Raw genomic sequence first — 25,672 nt, forward strand, 5'->3', positions numbered from 1 at the left:
ACGTTCCTGTAATGAAATATCCATTTTTGAAATATTGTCATACAATGAAGTTGAAATCTTGCTTTGAAGCTTGAAACCCTAATCGTTATTTGAAACCCTGCCATTGCGTGAAAATCCCAATACTGGTTTGAAACCCTAATTTGAAATCTCATTTGAAACGCTCACCAAGGCATGAAAAGCCTATCTTGAAACCTTAACCAGCAACTTGGAAACCGTAATCCTGACTTGAACCCTGCTATTGAAACCCAAACAACAGTTTGAAAGACGAACCCAGGCTTGAAACCTTAATTTGAAACTGTAAGCGTGGAAGTATGCAAGGCTTCAAGAAGGAAGCACGGATCCTCACAATACTGCCAGCGATTGCAACTTTACTGCCAAATGCACTTTTCATGCCAGTCCGCATATGCTGCAGTAAATTACTTTTAGGACGCATGTTAAGAGGGCCAAAGATGGAGGCTGCAGTGGGGTCAAGAGGTCCTTTTTTTAATGGAGCGTGGCTCTTAGCCTTCCAGCTCTCCTTTTCTGTAAGCACCGTACGGCCTCACAATAGCCGCTGCCCATCTAATTGATGGCCTGTCCGAGTTACAACAAATCATTGCAACAAATCAGGTAGTAACTAAGTATTTCAATTCCTAGAAATGGATTTCAGACGTTATTATTATTAAAAAAAATCTGTCTACCTTAAACATGAACACCAATTAAGCTCCTTTTTATTCATCAGAAACAAACTGGACAAACAAACCATCTCAGATCACTTTCATAGACAATGTTTTTTTTATTTTTTATTTGACAGGAAAAAATAAAAGCCGCACTCCAATAAATGCCTTTCCCCAGTGGGGTGTGAATATTATCATTTCATTCTTAAATAAATAAATAAATAAATAAATAAATAAATAAATAAAATGCACCCATCTGCAGTTGAGTACATTAATCATCTTTTCCAGTTCATCCCAACATTTTTTTTTCTCTCTCTTCTGTTCCTGCGTCTCCCCTCATGAATGCCAATTCAGTTTTCCACCCACCATCCCTTCCCTAATTCCTGCCCCCCGTTTTCCCTCCCATGACTGGTCTCCACCCCTCAGTGTGTTTGTGTCTTGTATACACATTTCCCATTGGCTTTGTCTCAGTAGTTTCATCTCATTAAGGACATGTGGGTGGTATGGATTTGTTTATTTCCTACACAAGGAAGCAAGTTTAAACAGCCACACGGAGAAAAAACACAATGGACATGTTGTGAAGGCACGACCAAAAAACTGAATGAACAAAGCCAAATAGAGTTGTCGAATCCAATTCTGTTTTGTCGTTTCAGTTGCACACAAAACCATGACTTTGGCCTACTGTTACACTCGAGTGTCTTTCCCCATCATTTTTATTCCCCTTAGATGAGACATGAACCTTTTTCAAGGTACATCGGCTCCAAAATAAAAAGGAGCACCCACACGAAGCAGTGGAAAAAGGCACTGCATGTTCTCCCTTTCAATGTGTACACGCAGGCATTCGGCATGTTTGTGAAAAGCGTACTCCAGATCGTCTTTAGGTGTTAAAAAAAAAAAAAAAAAGGGGGGCAGATAAGCACATTTAATGCTCCACCGCGTTTTACTGTGGACGTTACATCTGAAACGTTTTCCTGTATTTATAGAGGCACGGTCGTTCTGCTATTCTCGCGGCAGGGGCGACGTAATTTAACAGGACGCTTAAAGCCCATCCGGCAGATGCCGCCATGCCGTGACTCACGATCGGGGGCTCGCAATTTAATAAGACTTAAAACGACAAAAGGAAATCGGTTATTGCAAAGCGCAAATGATCTCATACTGTTTATGGCCGTCCTCGAGAGATTCGCTGAAAATAAACTTCATGGCCGAGTCACCGAGTAAATTAGCACGGCGCGGTTTTAGTACAATAGTAGCAATAGCACGAGGGAGGCTATGAAGTAATACATCGACGGGGGTACATCGTCATGTAAAATGGCAAAGGGAACATTTATGGAAAATGAACGTTTTAAGAGATTGTATACAATTGGTTCTCTGGAGCGATTTCACATTTGGAGCTACAATGTTAGCACAAATTCGCTAATGGCCCAGTGGCAAATGTGTCCATGTTAGTTAGGGTGGCCTGCACCATATTTTCTTTTGTGTGTGTGTGTGTGTGGGGGGGGGGCTTAGTCATCGTTCCCTGAAAATAGGTGATTTCAACACAGGGCTTGTAAAGTGTGCTGTAATTCCTGATCAGCAAAATAACCGGCTGCAGCCATAACGTTCCTGCAGCATATCGAACTAGCAACAAATGTTGGCTCTTTTTATCAACCTGCCGCTCCGCTCGCATCCGCTCTTCAGTCTCTCTTCGAATAAATGAAAGGGACAATTATCAACTCCCCCCGACCCCCCCCCCCCCCAGTCAAAGATGCCGTTAAACTCGTGCTCCTAATAGGCAGTAAAGTCTAATTAGAAGCAGCATATCCTGGAGAGAGTATCAAGTGGAAATGTACATATTTAGCCAGGTAATATTGCTCAGTTGGGGATTGCTGTGATTCTCCCGAGCTCCGATAGCCAGCAGCATTTTTTTTTTTTTTTTTTTTACAGCCCTGACGTAAAAGGTCGCTCGCTCTTATTCCGTCAGGAAGACCGCCGCCGGTGGAGACCAACTCAAGCACTTCCTGAGTGAGCCAGTAACGATTAGACCCCTAGAAAATGGTGTTAATGGACTGAATATAAGACGCATGATGGATTGTTCTCCTCCTGTACATTTTCATGATGCCTATGTGTTTTTGTGTCTTAAGTCTGACGTACTGGTAAAGTAATATATAATATACAGTACCAGGAAAAAGTTTGAAATTCAAAGCACATTAAGAGATCAAGAAATTCAAGCTATTAAGTCTGGATCATGCACAGAAAGTCTGAACTGAAAGTCATTCCAGGTCATAAAGCTTCATCCACATCATAAAGCAAGGTGCCGATTTTAAAGCATCTAGAACATTTTCTTTTGATTAGCTGTGGACAATTTCTTAGAAAGGAGTGAATAAAAAAAAAACCTAAATGCTCTTTTGACTATTTTTTTTTTTTTAGTCATCACAAGAAAGCAGTGAAATTGCGCAAGGCAGACACTGAAAGTTGTTAAAGGGCCTCCCACTGGCAGCCGCTGTCCATTTCATACTAAACATCTTGCAGCCTTGTGATCACAAATTTGTGGACATTTTTACTTGAAGCAGAGCATACACGATTAACCTAAATTGTAATACCTTAACCTAAGTCCAAACTCTCTTAAGCGTCTGTCTCAGCTCCTCACATACTTCTGAAGGAGTCATAAGTCAGACTTCTCACACCATTGCCATTAACGGCTACTTGGACGACAGACATTTTGACGGACACGTTTTCCCCGTACCTCCAACAAGGAACTTGTTGACAATCGTAGTAATATTTTGATAATATTAATAAATGTAATATTTCGGTTCAGGAAGTAGAATGAACTACGGTGGCTCGGCACGCTGCAACTTTTCTAGGCCGAGGCCAGATTGATGATGTTCAAACAGCAGCAGAAAGAGCTGCTGGGGATTGGAGCAAGAGCACGGGGGCGACAGCTGATACGACCTCTGACCTCGCACCTCTTTTAGAATGTCAACACACGCACACGCGTCCTTGCAAAGCCCCTCAGGGTCTCACAAGCGCGCACGCAAAGAAGTGGTGGGTGTGTTGCTCGTCTGTGTCTCTGCCACTCAGTGTCTGAACGCAGAGCGATCCGGCGGCACTGGTTTTGTGGCAATTCGGAATTTGAATCGCAGTTGCGCTATGTCGCAAATTACGATCGATCAAATTTCACAGAAGCTTTTAGAGGCGAGGAAAGAATGCCTTGACAGCAGCCTTTAATGTGCAGCGGGGTCGTGCTAAGTAGTCGCAAAGAGTTACTTTCATGTGGAGGGCGATTGATGAGGCCACGGATGGAAGGCATCAGCGCACAAGTTTGCTCGTCTTATCTTCAAAAAAGACAGCTTCCCCTGTTTTCTCTCCAAATCAATAGCTGAGGTTTATTCACTCATAACCTTAATTGGCTCGCGTCAATGGATTTTAACAACGCCAAAAACAACACATTTGAAATTTAGTCAGCATGTTGTATTACAACAAATTGCTGACTTTATAATAAGGAATATAATTAATGGAAATTCTTGATTAATATTTAAATCACTTAAATATATTTTTATAATATTTAAAAATCTCATAATTGACATATTTTATGATTAAATTCAATTATTAATATTGTAAATTTCAAATAAAATGACACAAAGGCACTGCTAAATCTCAACAGAGGTTATGAAATAAGCCTCTGCTTTTCACACCTGTGTATTTTTATTTCCTTGAAATCTGATGACCCAACTAATCAACCAACCATTTTCTGCAGTAGATCTCCACCGAATTTTTGGGTTTTAAATTTGCTTCTTAATCAGACGTTGTGATTGTGCCAATGTGGCTGTAGCCACCACCAAAGCTGTTTCCTAATGATTTAATTGCAGCAATATTGGTCACCACTGGGTTGGCGGTGCTAATTAAATGTGACTTGAGCTTCCAGGAGTGTGTGTGAGGTAATAATGAGCTAATCAAAACGCACTCGGGTTGATTGCCGCAGAATTAACACCTAGGAAGAGGGACTGGAATTAATTGCTTATCTGCTGGCGGCTCACGAAACACATCTGCGTCTGTCGGGGCGGTCGTCGTTTCCGTCGCTTTATCCCGTCGCGTTATTGTTGCTTTTTCTCGGGATTCAGCCTGGAGGCCTCAGCGCGTCGTTCTTAAACTTTCAATTCTCCCAGCGGCGTCGACGGTTGTCCATTTGCGGGATTCGTCGGTACCCCACTTTGGATTGAAGTGTCATTTGCTAAGACGTAGGAGGATTTCTCCGGGGAAATTTGGCAAGGCGCCACCCGCCTCGACATGTAACGTGGCAACGCCTCCTCTGCTAGCAAGCAGTCTCGGTTTTGCGGCAGTTTGCAACGCCACCACATGACGAATGGCTGCTGAGCCATGGCTGTTATTATTTGGATTTGAATGTTATCCAACATGTGTCCTCTGCGTTTGTATGTTTTAAAGATTGCATTTAGACCGCTGATATCAAACTCAAGGCCCGGGGGCCCAGATACGGCCCTCCACATCATTTTATGTGGCCCTCGAAGACAAATTGTCCGCCGACTTCACGTGTCAATACTAAAATGACAAATTGTCTTGACTTGAAGAAATACCAGCAATTTTTATTACCATCCAACTTTTTAAAATCCATCCAACAGAGACAGTTTTTACTAGTCTCTGATTTCAAAATGAGTTATTCACCAGTTTGTTGTGTAGCCCATACTGTGAATAACATAAGGCGTTGACAGTCATAAGAAGAAAACTATGAATGCGGCCCGCGACAAAAATGAGTTTGACACCCCTGATTCAGTTAAAGTTTCACTTGTACAGGTCCAAAAACGTGGATGTCAAATAGTCGAGCCAAAATGAGAAACGATTTTCAGATTCATCGGCCAGCCATCGACAACACATCAGCTCAGGCTTACGATTTGTTGAGTTACAAGCTCATTGGTCGAATAAATTAAAATCTTAAATCAAGACACGGCTGTCTAGTATTGTAGAATTTCAAAGTGACCTCCTTTCTTCTGACTTTGCATGTTCCTTATCATATCTTCTTTCCACTGGACATGGGAGCTTTCTTAAAACCATAATAGTATGCTACATTAACGCTGCAGTTTATCTACATGGCTGCACACTATTACTGGACTACCATTAAGAAAGGAAAAAGCCTCCGGCTCAATCCTCCGGAGAATGTTTGGGGAATTACATTCAACGGGATACTTGATTTGATTTGCGGCGCAACAAAGGCTTGGAAATTGCCTCTTGTCCTGATGCTGCCAGTGGATATCTAGAATTGAATCAGTCTCTAATAGAACAAAAAGAGAGGATCAAGGCAGCGACGTGTGCATTCCCACGCGGACGGCAAACAATTTGGTTAAACTCCCATTATAATGCTTACGCTGTGTTCCGTTAGGGTGATAAAAGCAAATCAGAGCAAAAGTGTCGTGGCCGCATGTCAGATGACAATTTAGGTTTTGTCTAAACATATTCAAACCAGCTGCTTTCGTTCTTATAACATTATGAACCACTCCGCAAGAGTTAGTACTAGTTTCACACCCATTAACCAGAGCACGGTTTTGCCAAAAGTACTCCTACTCATTGTAACCATTCAACGTAGCTTCGATGAATCGGCCATTTTCTAGCTTGTCCTGTTATGTAAACAAATGCAATTAGCGGGACATTATTTTGATGTGAAATGTGCACTCCTTCCTTTTGAGGTTGCGTGCTGCAAGGGATTTTTCAATCCAATTTATCGCTGCCGTGATGTGTTGTTGTCACTGCTAAATCCTCCCGTGCGTGTGTGTGTGTGTGTTTGTCGGTATATGTACACGAGTGTGTGTTTTAAGTGTGTGTGTGCGCCCCTCAGGAAACAATTCAATTAGATGACTCTTCTACATGTCTGTCTGTCTGACTGTCTGTCAAACGAGCAGCTGCCAAAGCACTCAAATCCATCAAATGATTAATACCGTGTGATTTTCATTCATTGGTTTGCTAGAGGTGAGGAGCTAAACAACCGGCTCTTCCGTCTCGTTTTTCAAATAAATCCCCCTTTCAACGGCTACATGGACCACCTGGGCTGCTAATCCACTCATGTGTCGACTGGATGCGAGAATGGAAAGTTGTAGATGTGATTATTTGTCCCTGTCTTCTCTCTGATTAAAGTCAGGAACTCGGGGTTGTTACCTAAGCTCGTCCTGCGAGGACACAGAAACCTGGTTGCTTCTGTCTTGCTACACGTTAGCTTAAAACTTAGTTAGCGTACCAATTGTTAGCATCGTAGGATTGTCTTGCGTTTTGAAATGGTAGCCATTATGTATGCTAGCCAGTTAGCATTTTAAGTTAGCAAACTTCATATCCATTTACTCATAGACTGAATTTGGCATACTAGCGGTTAGCCTTGTTAGCATTTGTCAGCATTGAGTGCAAGACATTGCCAGGAAAATTTGACTGAAGGTTTTATATTCGCACCCACATAATGAAACCAATATTTTTGCGCCAGTGTGAACTAAGCGAATTACAAGTGTCGCATCCAAACAGCAAACTCCCCCGTTGGCACTGAACGCTCATGAGGCCTGAGTGCTGATCCATATCCAAGCGTTCCATATGTTTCCCATGTAACTTATTGCTTTTCCCATTCCCAATAAAGTGGCAGCATAAAAAGGCTTTTACGGGTCCCGCCGGCTCGCCGCGACTTGAGGTGGCGGCGTGCGGAGCTCGAGGGGGGGCTGCCGCGATGACAAATGGTAGCCAGTGCATATTTTACTACGGCCATTTACAATGCGCGATGCTCAGGCCAGGCTGCAACAAAATGACTGGGCCGAAATATCATTGAGAGTGGAGCTCATGCAAAATATGTACTAATCTGGCAGCTCCTTGTTCTTTGGAGTGTGCTCCCCTCCTTCAAAAAAAAACCAAAAAAAAACAAAGAAAAAAAATGACTGTTACTGTTTGCCCTTTTTATCCACTCTCATGTTGGATTACTGCTTTTCATTATGATTTTTAGTTGTTGATGGGAACTGCCAGTCTGCTCAAGTTGCTAGCATACCAAATGTTAGCATTTTATCCAGTCTCATTAAAGTTTTCATAGTATCTCACTACAGTAATCCATATGGATCTGCTATTTGCACTCCAGTCCCAACCTTGTCAGTTATGCTACTCAAGGTGCTTTATTGCTACACTCTATTATTAACATTTTAGCATTTTATCAACTCCCATGAACTTTTTTTCGCCCCCAATATTGATTTTAACTTAAGGGCATGATGTATAATTCCCATGCATATTCCTCCCAGTCCTCCCGTTGCTACAACAACGCAACAGGTCTTGAGGAGAACCGCTTCCCTGGAGGTGTCTAGTTGCAGTGCTGCATTTCATTAAATGGTCCCTCATGCTGTTTAAATTAACCTTGTACAGCATCATATGTGATAAATGTTGCCCACTCAGCATCCATTCCACCCTGGCCAATCTGGAAGGGGCATCCCTCCATCTGTGATCCTTTTTTTTGTGGTTTCTTCATTCCTTCTCTGAGATTTTCCTTGACTGAATTATGAGTCTAGACGAGGCCGGTTTTGCTGATTTTTGTCAGATGTGGGTCTGTGAACCTCTTTAAGACTTTTTTTTTAAATTATTGATAAACTTGACATTTCTCCAAAATAATATGCATCTTTCTGACTGTACAATTTAAAATAAACCCGTGTTTGAGAAATGTATTTATCACATTAGACATTAGATAAAACACTAATTAGACATTAGAAAAGAGTGCAAATAATTAGGCTGTACAGTGTTTACAGGTTCAGAGGGTGTCAGTCTATCACACCTATGCAACTGTGTCCCGGTGCTGGCCGAGAGGGGGCAGTCGTGAGTCGGCCTGCAAGCACTTTACACTGCACGCGTGCTGCACGCGCCTCAAATATACGAACAACAGAAGAAAAAAACATATAAACATAAACAGCATATTAAAGTACAATTCATGCTGTATAGTGAGTATTTTAAAAGGTGCAATCTGATATTTTTCTGGAAAGGTGCACCTAGAATGATAATCAGACGTGTTAATTGGTACTTGGTTTCAATTTGAATGTGATGTAATATTTAAGAATGGTTCATCTCAAGTGTTACATGCAGAGAATTGCATGCGGAGGGCGGAGGCATCGCTCTCTCTCTTTCTCTCACTCGCTCACATTCTCTCTCTCTCTTGCCGTGAGTGTGCGTGGATCCGCCAGCAGCAAGCAAGGCAGCAGCCGCGCTCAGTACGGCCGCGCGCAGACACGCGTGAAGGGAAGGGACATTCCCCCCCACCCGCTTCAAAACACCTTTTCGGGACTCCAGGATTAGAAGCTGCACGTCTATTGAGTTGATCTGTTTTGCGCGGGGAGAACTGTGATTATTTTATTTTTTCAAATTGATTTCATTTTGTGTTTTTTTCTTTTCCCCCGTGGACTGACAGAGGAGTTTTTCTCGTGGACATGGGGAGAAGTGGACCAGAAGGACGCGGGCGGTGGATGTGCGCCACGCCGGGCGTCCGCCTCCTCTTCCTCCTGGGGTTCGTTCACGCGGGACTCGGCCAAGGTAAGCGCGGTGGTCGGAAACGCGCCTGTGCGCTCGACTTGGAGCGTTTTTTTTTTCTATGGAAGATGTGTTCATATGCAAAAAAAAATATCATAAACTGGCACCTCTTTGCACGTAAATGACAACTACATTAAAGCATCATTATTGCAAGAAACAACAAAAAAATTGTTAAAACCTCTAAACTTGCACGGTAGTAAATGGAAGTAGGTGACTTCATCTATCTATCTTCAGTCACCCACTTTAGAAAAATGAACCTTTTTGCAAGCAGTCATTCCACACACCCTGTTGTTCATGTATCGACATTCACCATTCTTAGTCGGTTGCATTGATCCACTTAAGGAAAAGAAATGTCTCCTTTTCTGTCAGTAAAAAATGGTAGTAACTGTAATTTAGGTGTAAGTTGGGTGATTTCAAGAGTTAACTGCTGAGCCTGTTTGAATTCCATTGCTGACCAAAACAGCAGCATATATATACCCATCCGGCATTATTTTAAGGAAGGTGTGTGTCTGTGTGTGTGTGTGTGGGGGGGGGGGTCCAATCACAAAAACAGCAACACATTTTGCTGCTAGGAAAAAAGATGTCCCAGAAGACATTCCAGTGCAATTATCTAATTTAGATGCTATTGTTCACACAGACATTCGATATTCGGGTGCGTCATCCACTTCAGGAAAATAAATGCTTAACTCAGTTTCCATGTCAGAATAATAATAATAATTAAAAAAAACAACTGTAATTATGACACTTCATAGACATGTGGCTAAAGAGCTAAACAGAGTCCTTTTGAACTCAGTTGCTGACCAAAACAGCAGCACCTATCAACCGGCCTCAGAGCCGAGTCGAAGTGTGAAAGGATTCCTGTACAATGGACTTACGTTGAGCAAGCAATGGCGCTTTCTTGAAACGATGGCGCTTCATAGATCACCCACTTAAATAAATGCCTCCCTCAAATAGATGCCCCCCCCAAACAGAAAAGGCAGTAAGTGTGATTTGAGTTGGTAGACACGATTGTTCACACCAGAACAATAAACAGAAAATTGCTGAACTCCAAAAGAACAGCAGCTGCCAAAGCAGGGAGTCAATTTAAGCTCCACTTCTGCTAGACATCAGCTGCAACATACCAGAAAATGTTGAATATTATTCTCAGTAAAGAGTGACTTGCCCATCGCCACTAATACCTCCCCAATTTTGCACTTAAGTCAATAAATACCGCCACAGATGGATTTTTGGCTTACCTGTACAATTTCTTTAAATAGCAAGTTAAATAACAATGATTTTATGTTATTTTAAAAAAAAAAGCACAGATATAAAGACAATGAAAAGCCTCCCTTGAATAGAAGCCCAGTCTTTCTAATTAAATGATTGTGTTGATGTGAACTGTTTTGCTAATCAAAACAGCAGTACATACCATAAATGGATGAAAGAGCAGACGGACTCCTTGTACAGAACCATTTCTTTATACAGCACACCTGTAACTTTATTTCTTTTATTGTAATTTATCCATCGTTTCCGCCAGCAATCATGTTTTGGCACTCTATTAAATCAACTTTTTGAAGTTGAGATTTCAATAGAGGATACAAGTTGAATGGAACGTCGGGATGAGTGTGAAAAGTCTCATTGTTTTACCCGCGAGCTGAATGGTCGCAGACACGTTCCGCCATTCAGCTGCTGGAGAGGAGGGCAGGGAAGGGAGGGGAGGGAGTCCGGCGCTGGATGGAACATTGGAGGTTCTGTTTCTTCCCGTACCATTCCTTAGCTTCTGGTTACATGACATTCATATTTCCATCGACACACACACACTATACGCGCGCACACACACACACTTGAGATTAGCCTTGTTTAAAATGGCGTCGTGAACTATTGGCTTTTGGCGTTCAAGTTGTGTATGCATGTGTGGCTCTTGGCATGTATGTGTGAACCTGTGTAAAGATGCTCCGTGTGTGTATGTGTGTGTCTTTTGTGCGTATGTGTGAGAAAACATGTTCTGTGTGTGTGATTTATTTTTATTTTTTGGTGTGTGTGTCAACTTGGCTTTGTGGCCCAGATCACATGTCGTTTCTTTCTTTCTGTGTGTGCGCGCGCGTACACTTGGCATGACGATATTGCCAGAGCCGCCGTCTCCTGCTGTCGCCCATTATGCGGCGATCCCGTCCCATGGTGCACCGCTGCAGCCTTTCAGGGTTCACAGCTTGGGCTCGGGAAGGAATATCGCCAAAACCCAAAGGAGGCCGATCGGATTGGTCGCTCCGAAGAGGCCCACGGTCCGATTGGACGAGCCGGACTGGTTCTGCTGTATGAATGCTGAATGACAAGCATTCATAGCCATGCCTCCGGTTATGATTCATTGTGAACGAACGATGTGACGGTCATATGACGACACTTTTTGCAGCGGGGGGCGCAGGTGAAGGCGCGAAAAGGTGACGAAGAAGCACATTTGATACGTTGTGATGAATTAAATAGTCATGATGTCCTCCATTTATTTATTTGCTGGGAATTCCTCTTTTTCTAAAGGAATTTTAATTTCTGATGCCAGATGGAGGGAGAGGTTGCACGGGTGAGGAAGGGGGAGATCTCTCTTGGTGGTTTGTAGCCGCTTTGATCACTCCACTTGGACCCGACAACTACGATAAGCTGACACAATGCTGCAGTGTCTACGCCTATAGGTCTATGCGTGTGGACGCTGGTACTTACCTTGTGAAAGGAAGTCTTTGACTGCGTCTGGCCTTGTTTTGTGAAGACCGAGCGAGCGAGCCTCCCGCCGCTCGCTCGCATTGGCACATTTGCCTCACCTCTTCTTCATCATCTTCGTCATCTTCGGCCACGCTTAAGCATTCAAAGCGAGAACCTTTAAGCTCTTGGCCGTGATCAGACAAGTTTTTTTTTTTTTTTTTCTTCCCGCCTACTGTCTCCTCTTTGCGCTTGCGGAAAAGCATTTTTACTGACCTTTCTTAGACCCCCCCCTCCCTCCCTCCCTCCTCCTTGCCTGCGGCCTTGTGTTCTCTCCCATTCACTCATTACATTTTATGATGGACTGTGAAAAATGGCCTCCCACACGCCGATGCTTTTTTTTTTTTAAATTATAGTTATTTATTCTTCTTCTTTTTCAACTTGTGCATCAGACTACGGTTCTCCTTGCTTCAAGAAGCTACAAGTGGTTGAGACATTTTCCCGGTGGCACTTTAATCAGAATTGTCCGAAATGGATGATATTTATAAAAGGAACTTCAAAATTCAACCAAGACTAAGGGGGAAACATTTTATTCATCTTTTTTGCCAAATTTATAAAAACGTATCAAACTCGAGGCAAGGGGGCCATATCTGGCCCCTCTGCAATATTCTTGTGGTCCATGGAAGCGAATCATTTACATCAACTTTCATGTTTCTTGCGAAAACATGTTGCAACATTTCAAATGATCATTTGCATAGATAATATCGTCTGGATATTGACAGCGATTTTTTAACAAATTGATTTTTACATGAACTTGAACAACACTCAAACAAGCTAGTCCTTGACTTCTGATTTTAAAAAAAGTTATTCTTGAGTTGATAATATGACGAGGCAATAAAACATTTGTCCTGCCCATTTTAATAGGAATGCAAGTGGATCGATCGACTGAAAAGTCTAAATTTGGAAACATTTCTCTTTTTCCTGATCTAAATAGCATCCATAAAACCCATCTTGGGGATGATCATCTAACAAATGAATTAACTCAAAGCTCGTCAAGTACAGTACATTAATCATCACCATCCTTTCAACCACTTTAAAGCTGAAATCTTAAAATAAAAAGTGTCACTCGTGTCCCTCCAATGACACTGACAATTTAGGTAATATTAATGACCACCCGAATTCCATTCAACATTTGTTGTTTAAGCTGGTAGAAATCACTCAAATTACACCTAGCAAATCTAATTCGGTGCGCCATAAAGAGCTACGAGCTTCAAAGCAAAAATGCCGTGTTGAACTTCTTTGCTGTAATTTCCTCCTCAATTCTTGTTAAAAAAAAAAAAAAAAAAGTGTTGAAAGCAAGCTCAACGTGAATCTAATTACAATCAATTAAGCGAAAAGCTTTGAAAGCGTACCACGCATGTATACGTATGCACGATGCATGCTATTTTGTTCACGTAAGCGTGTGTGTTTACGAGAGATGTTGCAACAAGCTAGAAGAAGAAGAAGATGCTTGGTTTGTCCTCCTTCCCGCTATCAGTCCTAATTCCTTCTCGGGTTTCATGTACGGATCTGGAATTATGAATTTTTCATGGCCCGTGAAACCCGAGGCCTCATTTGGGGCTCTCGTTTCAAGCCTTTTCGTCTTTTACCCGCACTGTGTGTGTGTGTTTGTGTGTGTGTGTTGGTGAGAACAGTTTTAGGGAATGCAACTTCCCACTCCATGTTCGCATATGTTTTGGTTGGTTGGAAAAAAAATCAGCAAAGCCACCACAAGTAATTTAGGCGAGAATGTACTCGTATTTTTGTTTACCATGTATACCTTAAACTAGATGAAGAATGTTATTTTGCTTCTTTTTCAGCGTTTGCATTTTAATTTTGTATTTTAGCTTCTTCAAATTGGCACCCTTTGAAATGATCTGAAAATTCAGAACCACAAAAATGGTCCAAAACCCGGGCTTAAAAACACACAAGACTAACATGTTTTTTCATTGTTTAGGGTCCATGGTGTCCTCCTGGAGATTTTTATCTGCTAACTACCAAATTGGAAGTATATAGTGCTTTAGACGAACGGCCGACGCTTAATTCCAAGACTTTTGAGTTTTTTGTTATTGCTTGTAGGCGGAAAAGTTTGTCTTTGATTATTCTGTCTTCGGCAACTGTCTGCCTCCCACTCTTGCGTCTCTGCCATTGCATTTGCTCGCTTTAATTAGCATGGAGACCAAACAGTGGACATATTGTGCTCCTGACGGGGGTCCCACAAGCAGAAGGGCGTGTGTGTGTGTGTGTGTGTTGCATGAAACTAATCAGTCAATTGTGGGGTGCAGGGGTGTGTATGTTTTGCACATGCGAACACACTGATGAGTCAAATGAGGATGGTTAGGAGAAGTGGAAGCAATAGACTGGTAAATAAATAGTGTCAACACACACACGGACACACACACACTGCCTGCCAGCTGCTCTGCATTGAAAGCTCACCTCGTATATATCTCTTTGTTTCATCTCTCTCCTTCACGGTCTATCCTTCTTTTTACTCGATACCGTAAAATCTCTAATAAATAGACCGGGCGTTTTTATTTGCCTCCAAAATGAGAGGCAGATTCTCCCTTTACTAGAGGTGACACTTTCCCCGATGGGTGTGGGAGGGGGGGAGCGGCGTTGGTGGTGTGACAAAACAATGCCCTAATCTTAATCCAGACCTGCCCTGTCCTTTTTCTGACTCATGTCATCATCCTTAGACACCAGGCCTGGAATCATGCCAAAGGAGCAATCTGCTTCAGTTGTTTTTTTTTAACCTTTGTTTGTATTTCTGTACTCTGCAAACAAACACAGTGCAGCTCTGCCTCTGTGGGAGATTGGCTCACTTGCATGAAAATGGGGTGGTTTCAGAAAGACTCTTTTTTGTTATGTTATATTGAGTCGGAACTGTTCCGGAGAGTTTGAAAATACCTCCAAATCGGCATTTACTGCAGGCAGTACATCGGAATTGGACGTTCCTAGCCGCGGTGCGAATACGTCAGTTTGGTTTTGGGCCGAGCACTTCTTACTGACATGGCAGATGGCTGCTGGCTTTTTTTTTTGGGTTTTGTTTTGGCTGAGCTGTGTGTTTGTGTCACAGCACGAGAGTTTTTATTTGTGCCATCATGAATATGTAATCAAGCAGCCTATTGATAAATGAAGGCGTGACGTGATGGGGATTGAAGTAGGGTCCCTGAACGGCTGGGACCCGCTTCCAAGGGAGAAAAAAAAAAATGTCAAGGCTTGCCCCTTGCATGTGGTAGATTAGATGCGCTGTGCAAGTCCCTTCTGGTTGCGACATCGGAGAAAGGAATTGAGAGGTTGTTTTTTTTTTCCCCGCAGAGCAGGTCATCCAGTGGTCCATCTGAAGGAGTATGCAAAAAAATCTGAAACCATAATTACTATAATCACCACTTTTACGTCAGAGGAGCTTACGTCTGCACAAACACACAAAGAAGGGTGTGTGTCCGTGTGTGCGTTGATAAAATATTGTCATAAAGGTTGTCAAGAAAATGACACTTTGATATATCATGTCAGTATTTTTTTTTATCGGATTTTCTACGAATTGTTAGTTTGAGGTTGGAATGTAAATTGGTAGCAAGGTTTGAATGTAGCCTTACTTGACTAATCCCTCTCGACGTACGTGTACAATTTGCGATCAGCACATTCAAAGAGAAACAGCCACTTTGATTGGCCATTCAGCTGTGACGACTCCCTCAGCGGCGCAGGCCTCCCTTTCCATTCAATCCTCTCAGCTCCCTGTGTCCCTTCCACTTCTGAAAGGCAGCGTTGACTTGACTATTATGTTTAATATTATAATTTTTTTGGGGTGGGGGGGTAGACGGAATGAGTGATTACAAATCAGAGGTTGTTCAACTTAAGTGCTTAAACATATGATATTAATACACTTCAAAATGCTAATATGTGCTTCAAGAGTAAACAGTTCATATCACCCGAGTCCCTCAAGAGCCTATGGTAGCGAGTGTTGAGCTCGTGATAATCAAACAAATGAAATAAAAGCCAACGACCTCAAAAATTCCGTCACGTTATCAGCGTACTTTCAGGTTACAATTTTCAAAGCAAGCGGCGCGTAAACACACAGTGATGAATTCAGACGCCATTCGCCACCATTCTTCTTCCTCGCCATTTGGATTCCTCAAATCTATTTCCTGTCTGCGCGTGAGGCGCTGTGATTAATTAGGAGGCCTGCAGCCGCCTCCGAGCTGGCTTCCCGTCCCGCCCGTCTTCGCTCTCACTGATCACCTTCTTCTCCTTGAGAACAAAAGATTTCCTTAAAGAGGATTTTTTTGGATTTTCTTTTTAAAAGCACGAAGAGATCCTCACCTCTCAGCCTCCACAGTGCTCCTCTGGGGGGGAGCAGTTGAAAAATGTGCGCATGGATAATTCTGGCCAAATCACAATGCCATACACGCACAAAAAGTGCCTCCTCAGCAATGTGCTGCCCATATTCATTAGCGACTTTAGAATGCTGTTGAAATGAATCAAAGCAAAGTGCTTACATGTGGTCTTGTCACCCGCTGAGCAAAATATACTGCTCCCTGAGTAGCTGCATGGACCGATGGGAGCTAATATTCTACACCGTGTATCTTGTACAAAATGTGTCTTTGCTCCAAGCTAGATAAAGCTCACTGTGTTTTTAAGTGTACCACCACTTTGTACCGCAACATGCTGGACAGCACTGAGCTCTGCTGGAAGATGCTAATGTCCGTTATCTGTCTATGGTGTTTTTCATCATATGTTAGCGTTAAGCTAGCAGTCCGTTATATACCTATGGTGTTTTTCATCATATGTTAGCATTAAGCTAGCAGTCCGTTATCTGTTTATGGTGTTTTTCATCATATGTTAGCATTAAGATAGCAGTCTGTTATCTGTCCATAGTTTTTCTTCATATCTTAGCATTAAGCTAGCAGGCCTTTATACGATAGTTTGCCATTTCTTAGAAGCGACATGCGGGAGTTGTTTTTTTTTAATAGTCTCTCTTTATCACGGTTTTATGATAACTGATACTTTGACCAAAGAAATGAACACAACTAGAAATAATCCGGTCCAAAATTAAAAAATTGGTCATACGTGTACATGCATACATGAAATATGTGTGGTTGAATTGAAATAATTGCTCATGACAGTTATTACCGATAATCACCACTGTGCACAATCGAAGTAAAGAGCGTTGAAGAGTCAGGTGACGGCACATGGCGCGTACAGTTAATCAATGTCGCACAGTGTATATATTTTCACGCACCGTACATCTCGACTTAATGATGCAGTTCGCCCGCGTGATGGATTGAACACGTGTGCAATGGGAACTTGATCAATGGCGGCTCCCTGCAGAGAGGTCGCTTTCATATGAAGGGAAATGAGAAGAGACGCAGCGTGAATAACATCAATACGGCGGAGTCGGTTGTGTCTGTGCAGGCCAAATGCAAACGTTGTTCTCCCTCAACTTGGTTATTGCAATTTTAATAAAGAAAAACACAAGGGATGGCTGCCACTGAAAGAATGAAATTCAACAATATTATTTCATATCATCAATGCAAGCATGGTTAGATTTTGATATGGTAAATATTTTGATGTCATGCAGAGATGCTCTGTTATCAAAAAAAATACTATTAAAGTTCCTTTTGGAAAGTTGTTTGAAGCTCCAGTAAAAAAAAAATGTTCTCCCTACAATTTTGTGTTTTTAATGCATTTTTAAAATAAGTTAGCAGGTTACTTCCTGGTTCCTGGTGGATGATGTAATGTATTGGAAGCGTTCCATTAAAAAAAAAAGGACAAAATGAAATGACAGAATGACAAAGCGCAACACAATATGTTGCCATGGCAACAATGATGCGCTACTCTCAAGCCACAGCAACAAAGTTCATGTACATAGTGACTCAGCAATTCGTCCCACAAAGTAAACACCCACTAAGTTCCTTTTCTACGTTTATTATGTGACATTTTTTTTCTACTGCTTTGTTTTCATTGATTGTCCACCCACGTAGACTTTGTGTTGCATGTTCCAAAACCTTCCCCAGGCTCCCTTTTCACAACACCTATCGACATCTATTGGGTCCCGAAAAAAAAACAAAAAAACTCCAGCTCGGCTTTGTGTTGTTTGATGCCTTCATCCTCCTGTGGACTTCTTTAAGGTCAGGACAGGTCCACCAAAGTTCTGAATTGTTTATCATTATATTTTTTATGAATCGCCTCACTCAGGAGGTCTAAGTTTAAATCCACTCATTGGCAATAAACCATAATTCAACAAAACGATTCCAGAAGGCTTCAAACACACAATCAGATATTACCGCGTTCCCCTTTTTGGATTCAACCATTCGGCCGTCGTCATCATGATAATAATCGTAATCATCATCGTCATCATCATCTCCTTGAGGCACAGCTGGTGTACTGCGCGGTGCAATAACGCTTTCCTTGTCCAATGACATGTGGCTCAATGGGCTTGTCAATCTCACACACACACACACACACACACGCACACGCACACGCACACGCACACACACACACATGCCGCCTCTCCCATTAACGCCGCATGGCATTAAGTGAAGCCGGTATGTCATTGTTTATTAATTTTTTTTTTTGCTAATGTTCCTCTCGCTAGCATGCCAAATTGGCTGCTCTGGCAGCCTGATAGCATCGCAACTATGCTCCCATTACTTGCTTGATTGTTAAAAAAAAAAAATTGCTGCAATCTTCAACTCGTTATTCATCATTCAAGGACCGGCTCGGGTCTTAACATGCTGTTAAGCACTATGAAACATTTTTAGATTTATTTCCACTCTCTCACTCAGAAAAATGCAAGAAAAGAAATGGAATCTTTGTTTTGTGGACTTCTTTTTTGCATTGTTGTGGTGGAGTGTTTTTGGTTGGCTTGCGACCATCTGGAAGTTATATCTTATCTATGACTTGATGCATACTACATTACTTTTTTTTTTTTCTTTCTTTATATGAGCTGCACAGGCATGTGTCACTGTGGGGTTATTTCACCACATGAAAGGCACACCAAATAAGTCCTCTGGTCCTCTTTCTCTGCGCCGTCCATCTCCATTTGTGTTGTGTACGCCTCTGGACTCCCTCTCATCTTTTCCCTACTTTTTGTTAGCCCCGTTTCCTCGGTGCTTCCTGAGGGAGAAACTGGAGAAAGTCAAAAGGAAAAAAGACACCGTTGTTTTTCTTCCATCCTTCTTTACAAATGTCATCCCCTCTAAAAAGAAGAAGAAGAAAGAGGCTGCGTCGAGCCAAAGCTTCGACCATGAATCTCGCAGTCCAGCCAAATCTTCCTATTGTTACTGCTTCCTCCCCTCCGTACTGGCTTTTTTGTCTCGAGTGCAACTCGCCAAAGTTTCATGCCAATCTTTTTGGAACAGGTTCCACATTATATTCTAGAATGTTTTCAACTGTTGGGAGAAAAACGATTTACTACCGAAGTGAAAGTGTTTGCTAAAAATTCACAAGAAAGACAAATCTCCATATCAGGCGCAACAATACAAGTTGAAATTGTCTGCCTTTTCTTTGGATGAAGTTAAATAATGAGTCAAGTGTAGATAATCAATCAACTTTGGAGAGATTGATATATTGGTTAAGAAACACACACATAGGCACACATACACGCCTGAAAGCTTTGCTTAAGTGGACATTTAATCATCATGGAGCTTTTTGTTGGCTGCACACACAAACACACACTCACACATAGGCACAGAGTTGCGTGGCAGCGTATTGATTTTCCGTGTTGTCCAGGCATTGTTACTTAAACAAGACAGTAATAATGGAGCGACATTGTTTAGTCTGCTCATTGAACTGTGACTGGCTGACATTGATTGTTGTCTCCATTTTAGGGAATACTTTAGTGTGTGTGTGCGTGCATGCTCGCTCCTCTGGCTCTTTAATTGGGCCACGGGTTGCGGCATTTTTATTTTATTCTTTATGCCCCACATGAACATCGCTGTAAATCTTGATAACGGCATTAAGCTTGTCAAGCAAGTTTGCGACTCTGTCCTACACACACACTCACACAGACACACAAAGTCCACATATGCACGTAGAGCAGGGCCCTAACTGCCTATTACCGCGAAGTAGATGCACCTCTGTGGCACTTAGCACGGCTTTACTGGGCTTCTATGAATACATTTGGAGATGAATATTGCATGTAGATGCAGTGTCCCGCGCTGGTTCAGTTCAAACCTTTGTGAAATCAAGCGGCCAGAAACGGGACGCATCAGCACTCCTGCGGCCACGCGAGAGGTCTCGGCGTGTGCGGCGGAGCATTATAATTTCAACAAAGTTGGTCAACCTGAACTGTACTGGAGTTATTTTTTTTTTGTCTTCGTGTGAAACAATGGAAATTGTTTATTCATGTGATAACATGCATGACTATCTGATTGACGACGTGCGGTGCCAAAAAGAAAGAGAAAAGGCAGAATAAATCCTTGAATGTTTGCTGAGCTGACACGATATGATAACATTGTTGTGTGAAGTCATGCATGAAGGCAGGCAGTCAATGTCTTGAAATCGCTTTTGCATAAAATAACAACTAAATGAAAAAGGACAAACTAAAAATGAATCCTTGAACGCTTGCTGCGTTGCGCTTTGGCACGATACGCTTATGTTCTTGCGAGGCCAACTGACAAGTTGTAAAAGATGTCAACTCTTAAAGTTCAGAAGAAGCTGCATTGTCTTTTTGTATTTATATTTAATATTTCGAATGTTTTTTTTCTCAACGACTGCGTCAACAGTCAGTCGATTACCACTCCACACCTGTAGGGGGAGCCACGACAAAGCAATTTATTTGCTCTCAAACTGTGCTTAATTTGACACCCCTTTGCATTTGTTATCGAAGTTAATAAATGTGAGAGGCACCCAGCTAATAACAAACATCTCCCATCCAGCTGGTGGATTTTGGGAAATCCAAAATCGATTGGTCGCGATGTGAAGTCGTAAAACGGAGCGTGGCGACATTACAATTTGCTCCAATATTGGGCTTTGAAAATCAAAGGGGGCAGACGGCACGAGGGCCACATCACAGCGAGTTAGCCTAATTGAAAAAGGCAAAGGGAGAAAATCGTTAAACAAGCCCCTACTTGTGTCGCCATTATTAGATTCCCCGCTGGTGTCATGCAGATTAAATTTTGCCCCCCTCCCCACCGCTTTATTTCCCTCTAACAAACTTGAAACTCGCAGGGTGTCGGTACTTGCGTTCGTTTATTGACGACTTGGCCAATGTCTGATGACACTCGTTTCCCAACTCAATCATACAGTGATTATCTCTCTTATTACACCATTAAGACCAATTCTAAAACATGGCCGAAACATGGAGCGGTGGAACCACACGTCGTCGGGGAAAAGAAAAACCCTAAATCGGCCAATTCAAACCAAAATGGCTGACTGTGTGTTAGCTTGACTTTTTGTGGGTCTACTCAAAGACACTAAAAAAACTAGTTTCAGCTTGGGTTTCATTTTGGATTTTACAGACATGATCAAATTTTGCCAGCCTGGCCACACTCGGTGACAAAAACTCACAATTTAGTCTCCCCCATTTGTCTTTTATACATAATTAAAAGGACATTGCGTTTATGACATCAATCGTTGAGACTTTTTGGTAAATCTTCCCATGTTAGACACGCCGACCAAATTCCATTTTGATAAACAATGCTGGCATTCAAGTGAAGCTACGGAGAAAATTTGAAAGCTGACCACACACAATAACAAATTGATATGTTTCACAATATCGCATTGCCCAGCTGTGTCTTGCCCGTAGTTAGCATCAGTCCAATTTAGCATCTCTCCCCTCTAACGCACCCGTATATATTCCCTTTCTTTAGAGCCCATCAGTAAGTCCGTGACCGCATTACTCTCATTAGTTGTTACAGCAATTGACTGTTAAAGCCGTTTGAAACGTAGCAACGCAGTGGTTGTTTGTGTACGCCTAGCGCCGCCATACGACCTGCATCTCATCAACATTAAAGCAAATTGCGTTCACATGTCGGCACATAATTTCCCAAGAGTCTTTGAGACAATAAATACTGATCCTGATACAACAAACAAAGCGAGGAAATGTGATGCGATGCCGTTTTTACCGCCTTCAAGCTAAGCTAATGACAACATTAAAGTTGCGAGCAGAACGACCATCATCAAAGTTTAACACTTGGTTACGGCTAAATTAGTTTGCATTGACAACAAACTTGGCAATTTACCGTTTGCCCATCTGTACTCTATCGGGACAACAGGGGGCACAGATATTTCGGAAACCGTTACAATTAGAAAAAAAACTTTTCCATGGATGAAAATCCACGCGGAAAACTTTTGAGTATGATTAAAGGGAGTTGACGTTTTTTTGAGGAGACGAGTGTGACGAACTGAGCTTCTTCCGACCTTCTGACTGTCAGTAGGTCACATTACTTCTAACCCATTAGCTGGCTGGTAGTCGGGCTCTTATCTGCCCCAGCAACATGCACCATCCTGTCACTTTGTGTCTCTGTCTCAACCCCGCCCCCCAAATCGTACTTTGCTTCCCTTTGCCTTAGCCGTATGTGCCACATGTCCCCAGGATGTGTCACACTTCCATGTCTAGACTGTCAGAGGCGTTTACGTCCTCATTGCGTTACCGCGGGTGACAAGGAGGCAGCCACCCGCCCTGTGACTTTTAGTCAATTTTTCTACTGTACCATCTTGCCTGAGGGGCCTTGATAAATAATTCCGTAGTGAAAAGAACTTGGAAAAAAAGTTTCGATGTTAGCGCAAAAGAGCGAAATCTCAGTTAGCAACAAAACCGAGATGTCTCGGCGTGCATTTTTGGGTGGAAGGTCTCGCTCAAGGAGACAAAGCACCTAAAAGGGCAGCGGAGGGTGAAAGGAAGGCCAGTGCCCTAAATTCCCCCAAACATTTGCCTAATTTATTCTCCAAACCAAGTGTTTACTTCCAGGGAAAGAAAACCTTTCATGCCATACACTAATTCCCGACATATTCACATTTTTCTAGTATTCTCATTTTATCCTCAGCTAATTGCTCTAATTCTCACCCATTGGCAGTTTTTGTACTTCTGAGTGATGTCATAAGGATGCTCATATTTTTGCTAATATTGAAGACAATATGGGGCAGCCATAAATCAGACACAGTATCCCCGGACCTCAATGCCGCTGTTTCCATCTTTAACCTGACAACTCCATCCCAGGCGTCAACACTCGTGTCACTTTCTCAGATGAGTTGCTTTCGAATATCTGCACATATTTGATGACTGCTGACTGCTTGTCTGTGCTGAGCACCAAATAGGAGCAAAAGTATTGAAGTAATGTGAGGCATTACTCATAAAATTGTGGCCAGTATGATCAATTTAATTTGTTCGGCGTCCACACACACGTTTACATCTCAAATCACCTTTCCCCTTTGAAATAAATAGAGATGCTATTAATCTGTTCCAGCCTTCCCTGAAAAGTAGTTTTTAATTGTAAAAATAGCACTGTAAAAAATTGTACTTTATAAAAACGACATGAAATTTAGTGTGAAGAATCCATTTTTTTTCCCCCACAATTTTCAATAAGCTACAGTAATATTAGTCAATAATCTCAAAGGATAAAGAACATATGCCTGTGAGTATTGTAATATCATCTGTAGTGGATTCAGTAATGTGATATAATGTGAATGAACATCTTGTGTCACAGTCACAGCTAAACAAAACCAAAAAGTGCCAGGGGAAGCAAACGCTTGTCAAAATTCTTCTTGTCCAGTCCAAGAGGGGTAGCATCAGGCCGCTAGCAACTATTATCGGCTGTCGAGATGGTGTCAGTCTACACAAACACACGCACAGTTGGCCAAGTTGGCATTTTAGTTGGCTTGGAGGCGAAAAGTCACATTTACTCGGTCCAACTATGAGAGCTTCTGTCTCAATAATGTGGTCGTGAAGGGACTACGGCAACTATTACTACAATTACACCTACCGCTACAGCTACCGCTACCGCTACTACTTGTTCTGTTTATAAATACTTTTAGATGTTGTGCTTTTGGTTGCGTGATGCAGCTTTCTATAACTTTATACACCTGTGTATAAAATGTACGCAATTTTAAATTCAGTTGTCTTGCCTTACTTAGGCTACTACGACTAATATTATGGCTACCACCACCACCACACCTGCTAGCGATACTCCTTGTGCTCCTCGCTCTTTGACTAAATTGCAACTCTATGGAACCTTATCTTCATTTTTCTCTTCTGTTTGTGCAGCGGGGTCTTAAACCACGTCAAGACGTACGGGGGAATTTCCCGTCTACAGATATACTAATAAACTTTACTACAGTATATCGTGCAGAACAAAAGTTCTATTCATCTGCGGGCCCAGCGTGGATTCTTCAGGAAAAGACCGCACGAGAGAGGCTCGTATTAATTTGGCGATATGAATCAAAGTGACACGTCTCCCCCCTCTTGTTTGCGTTTTACCGCCGTTGGACCCTCCTCTCAATCGAATAGTTTGGATGCGGCGACTTTTCGGCCCGCCCTCCCATCGCACGGTTCGGGGAACAGTTAGTCAATGGAAAGCGAGCGCCCGGGGAGCGCAGAATAATGGCCGTGATTTAGCATCCCCTCGTCTAAAAGGTTACACTGCTCTCGCGCCAGGATGAATGGGCGCAATAAGAGCGCCGCTCTCACGTCAGCTTGTGCCTTGTTAGTCAGCTTGTCCGTCTGTTTAGAAGCGGCTTTTATTGTGGAATATTTCAAGCAAATTAAAGTGGAAATCACAAGTGACAAGTTTACATTGTTTTGATGGGAAAATGGGGAGAGGAAGGTTGAGGTGTTGCGATGGGCCTTAACGTCCCACTCGGGGAGCATCGAGGAGGTCACGTCGCAGCTGTCGTTACGTTCTCGTACAGGAAGTCGTGAGATTACTAACGTTTTGTTGACGTCGGCGTCCCCGAAGCTCACTCATCCTTATTCTATGTTGTTAACTTATACAACCTCCAGAGACAAATAGTTTGCAGAAAATACGATACAATAATTAGAGGAAAACAATCTATGTTACTGGTGGGGCTGACTACATTTAAGAATTGACTTAAAAGTGTATCTTTAGCTAGATGATTTTATTTTGTGCAACCTGACGCAATAAAAATGAACAAAATTCAACCCTAACCCTAACCCTAACCCTTTTTACACTTTAACACAACTTCAACGCTCAGCTTTGCACCCACACAATTAAATATGTGTTGTGCTCTTTTCACTTCTTTTGCATTGAAAAATCCCCAACATTGCCCGTGAGGTTGATAATGATGGCCACAGGGATGGAGTGATGAAAAAAAAGGACAGAATAAGAACTAGAACATGTAGTACAAACGCATTGCGCAACTTTAAAGGCAACAGCAGCTGGCAAATAAATGTCCACAACTTAATGAGTTGCCTGTTTGGATGCAATCTGTGCATGCCAAATGACCATCCATGTGTGTGTGTGTGTAGGCCCAAAGTACACTCAAAGGTTGTACACACCGATGTGTGTTTGCATGGCTGTTGACATGCGGTAGTTATTACATGTATATTTGCAGTCGGCGGACGATTTGAAACACATGTTGTCTTTGTCTCTCTTTTGACTACTGTTGAACACACACACACACACACACACACACACACACACACACACACACACATGCGCACAAATGCTGATACAGGGTGGCAACGGGCCACGGATGCGATGCTAATTAATACCATATTGTATGCGTCTGCGTTAACCTTTCTAGTGTTTCTGCCTCTCCTGACGCTGCAGTGTTTTTATGTCGGAAACCCATCCGATGCTTCGCTTTTCCGAGTTATATACAAGAATCAAAGCTTA

General features: G+C 42.3%; 1 protein-coding gene across 4 annotated transcripts in view; it reads left to right on the forward strand.

Moving 5' to 3' along the window:
* The window catches only part of LOC148397413 (netrin receptor UNC5C-like), a 142,896-nt gene that overhangs the window by 25,174 nt on the left and 92,050 nt on the right, over positions 1–25,672 (forward strand). For all 4 annotated transcript variants that reach the window (XM_088375900.1, XM_088375899.1, XM_088375903.1 and 1 more), the window contains one exon: positions 9,052–9,173. In XM_088375900.1, coding sequence (XP_088232026.1) covers positions 9,071–9,173 — 103 coding nt within the window. In that variant the 5' untranslated portion in view covers positions 9,052–9,070. The remainder of the gene's footprint in view (positions 1–9,051; positions 9,174–25,672) is intronic.

This window comes from Syngnathus floridae, chromosome 5 (assembly GCF_059516105.1).
Source record: "Syngnathus floridae isolate MCC-2025c chromosome 5, RoL_Sflo_1.0, whole genome shotgun sequence".
NCBI lineage: Eukaryota > Metazoa > Chordata > Actinopteri > Syngnathiformes > Syngnathidae > Syngnathus > Syngnathus floridae.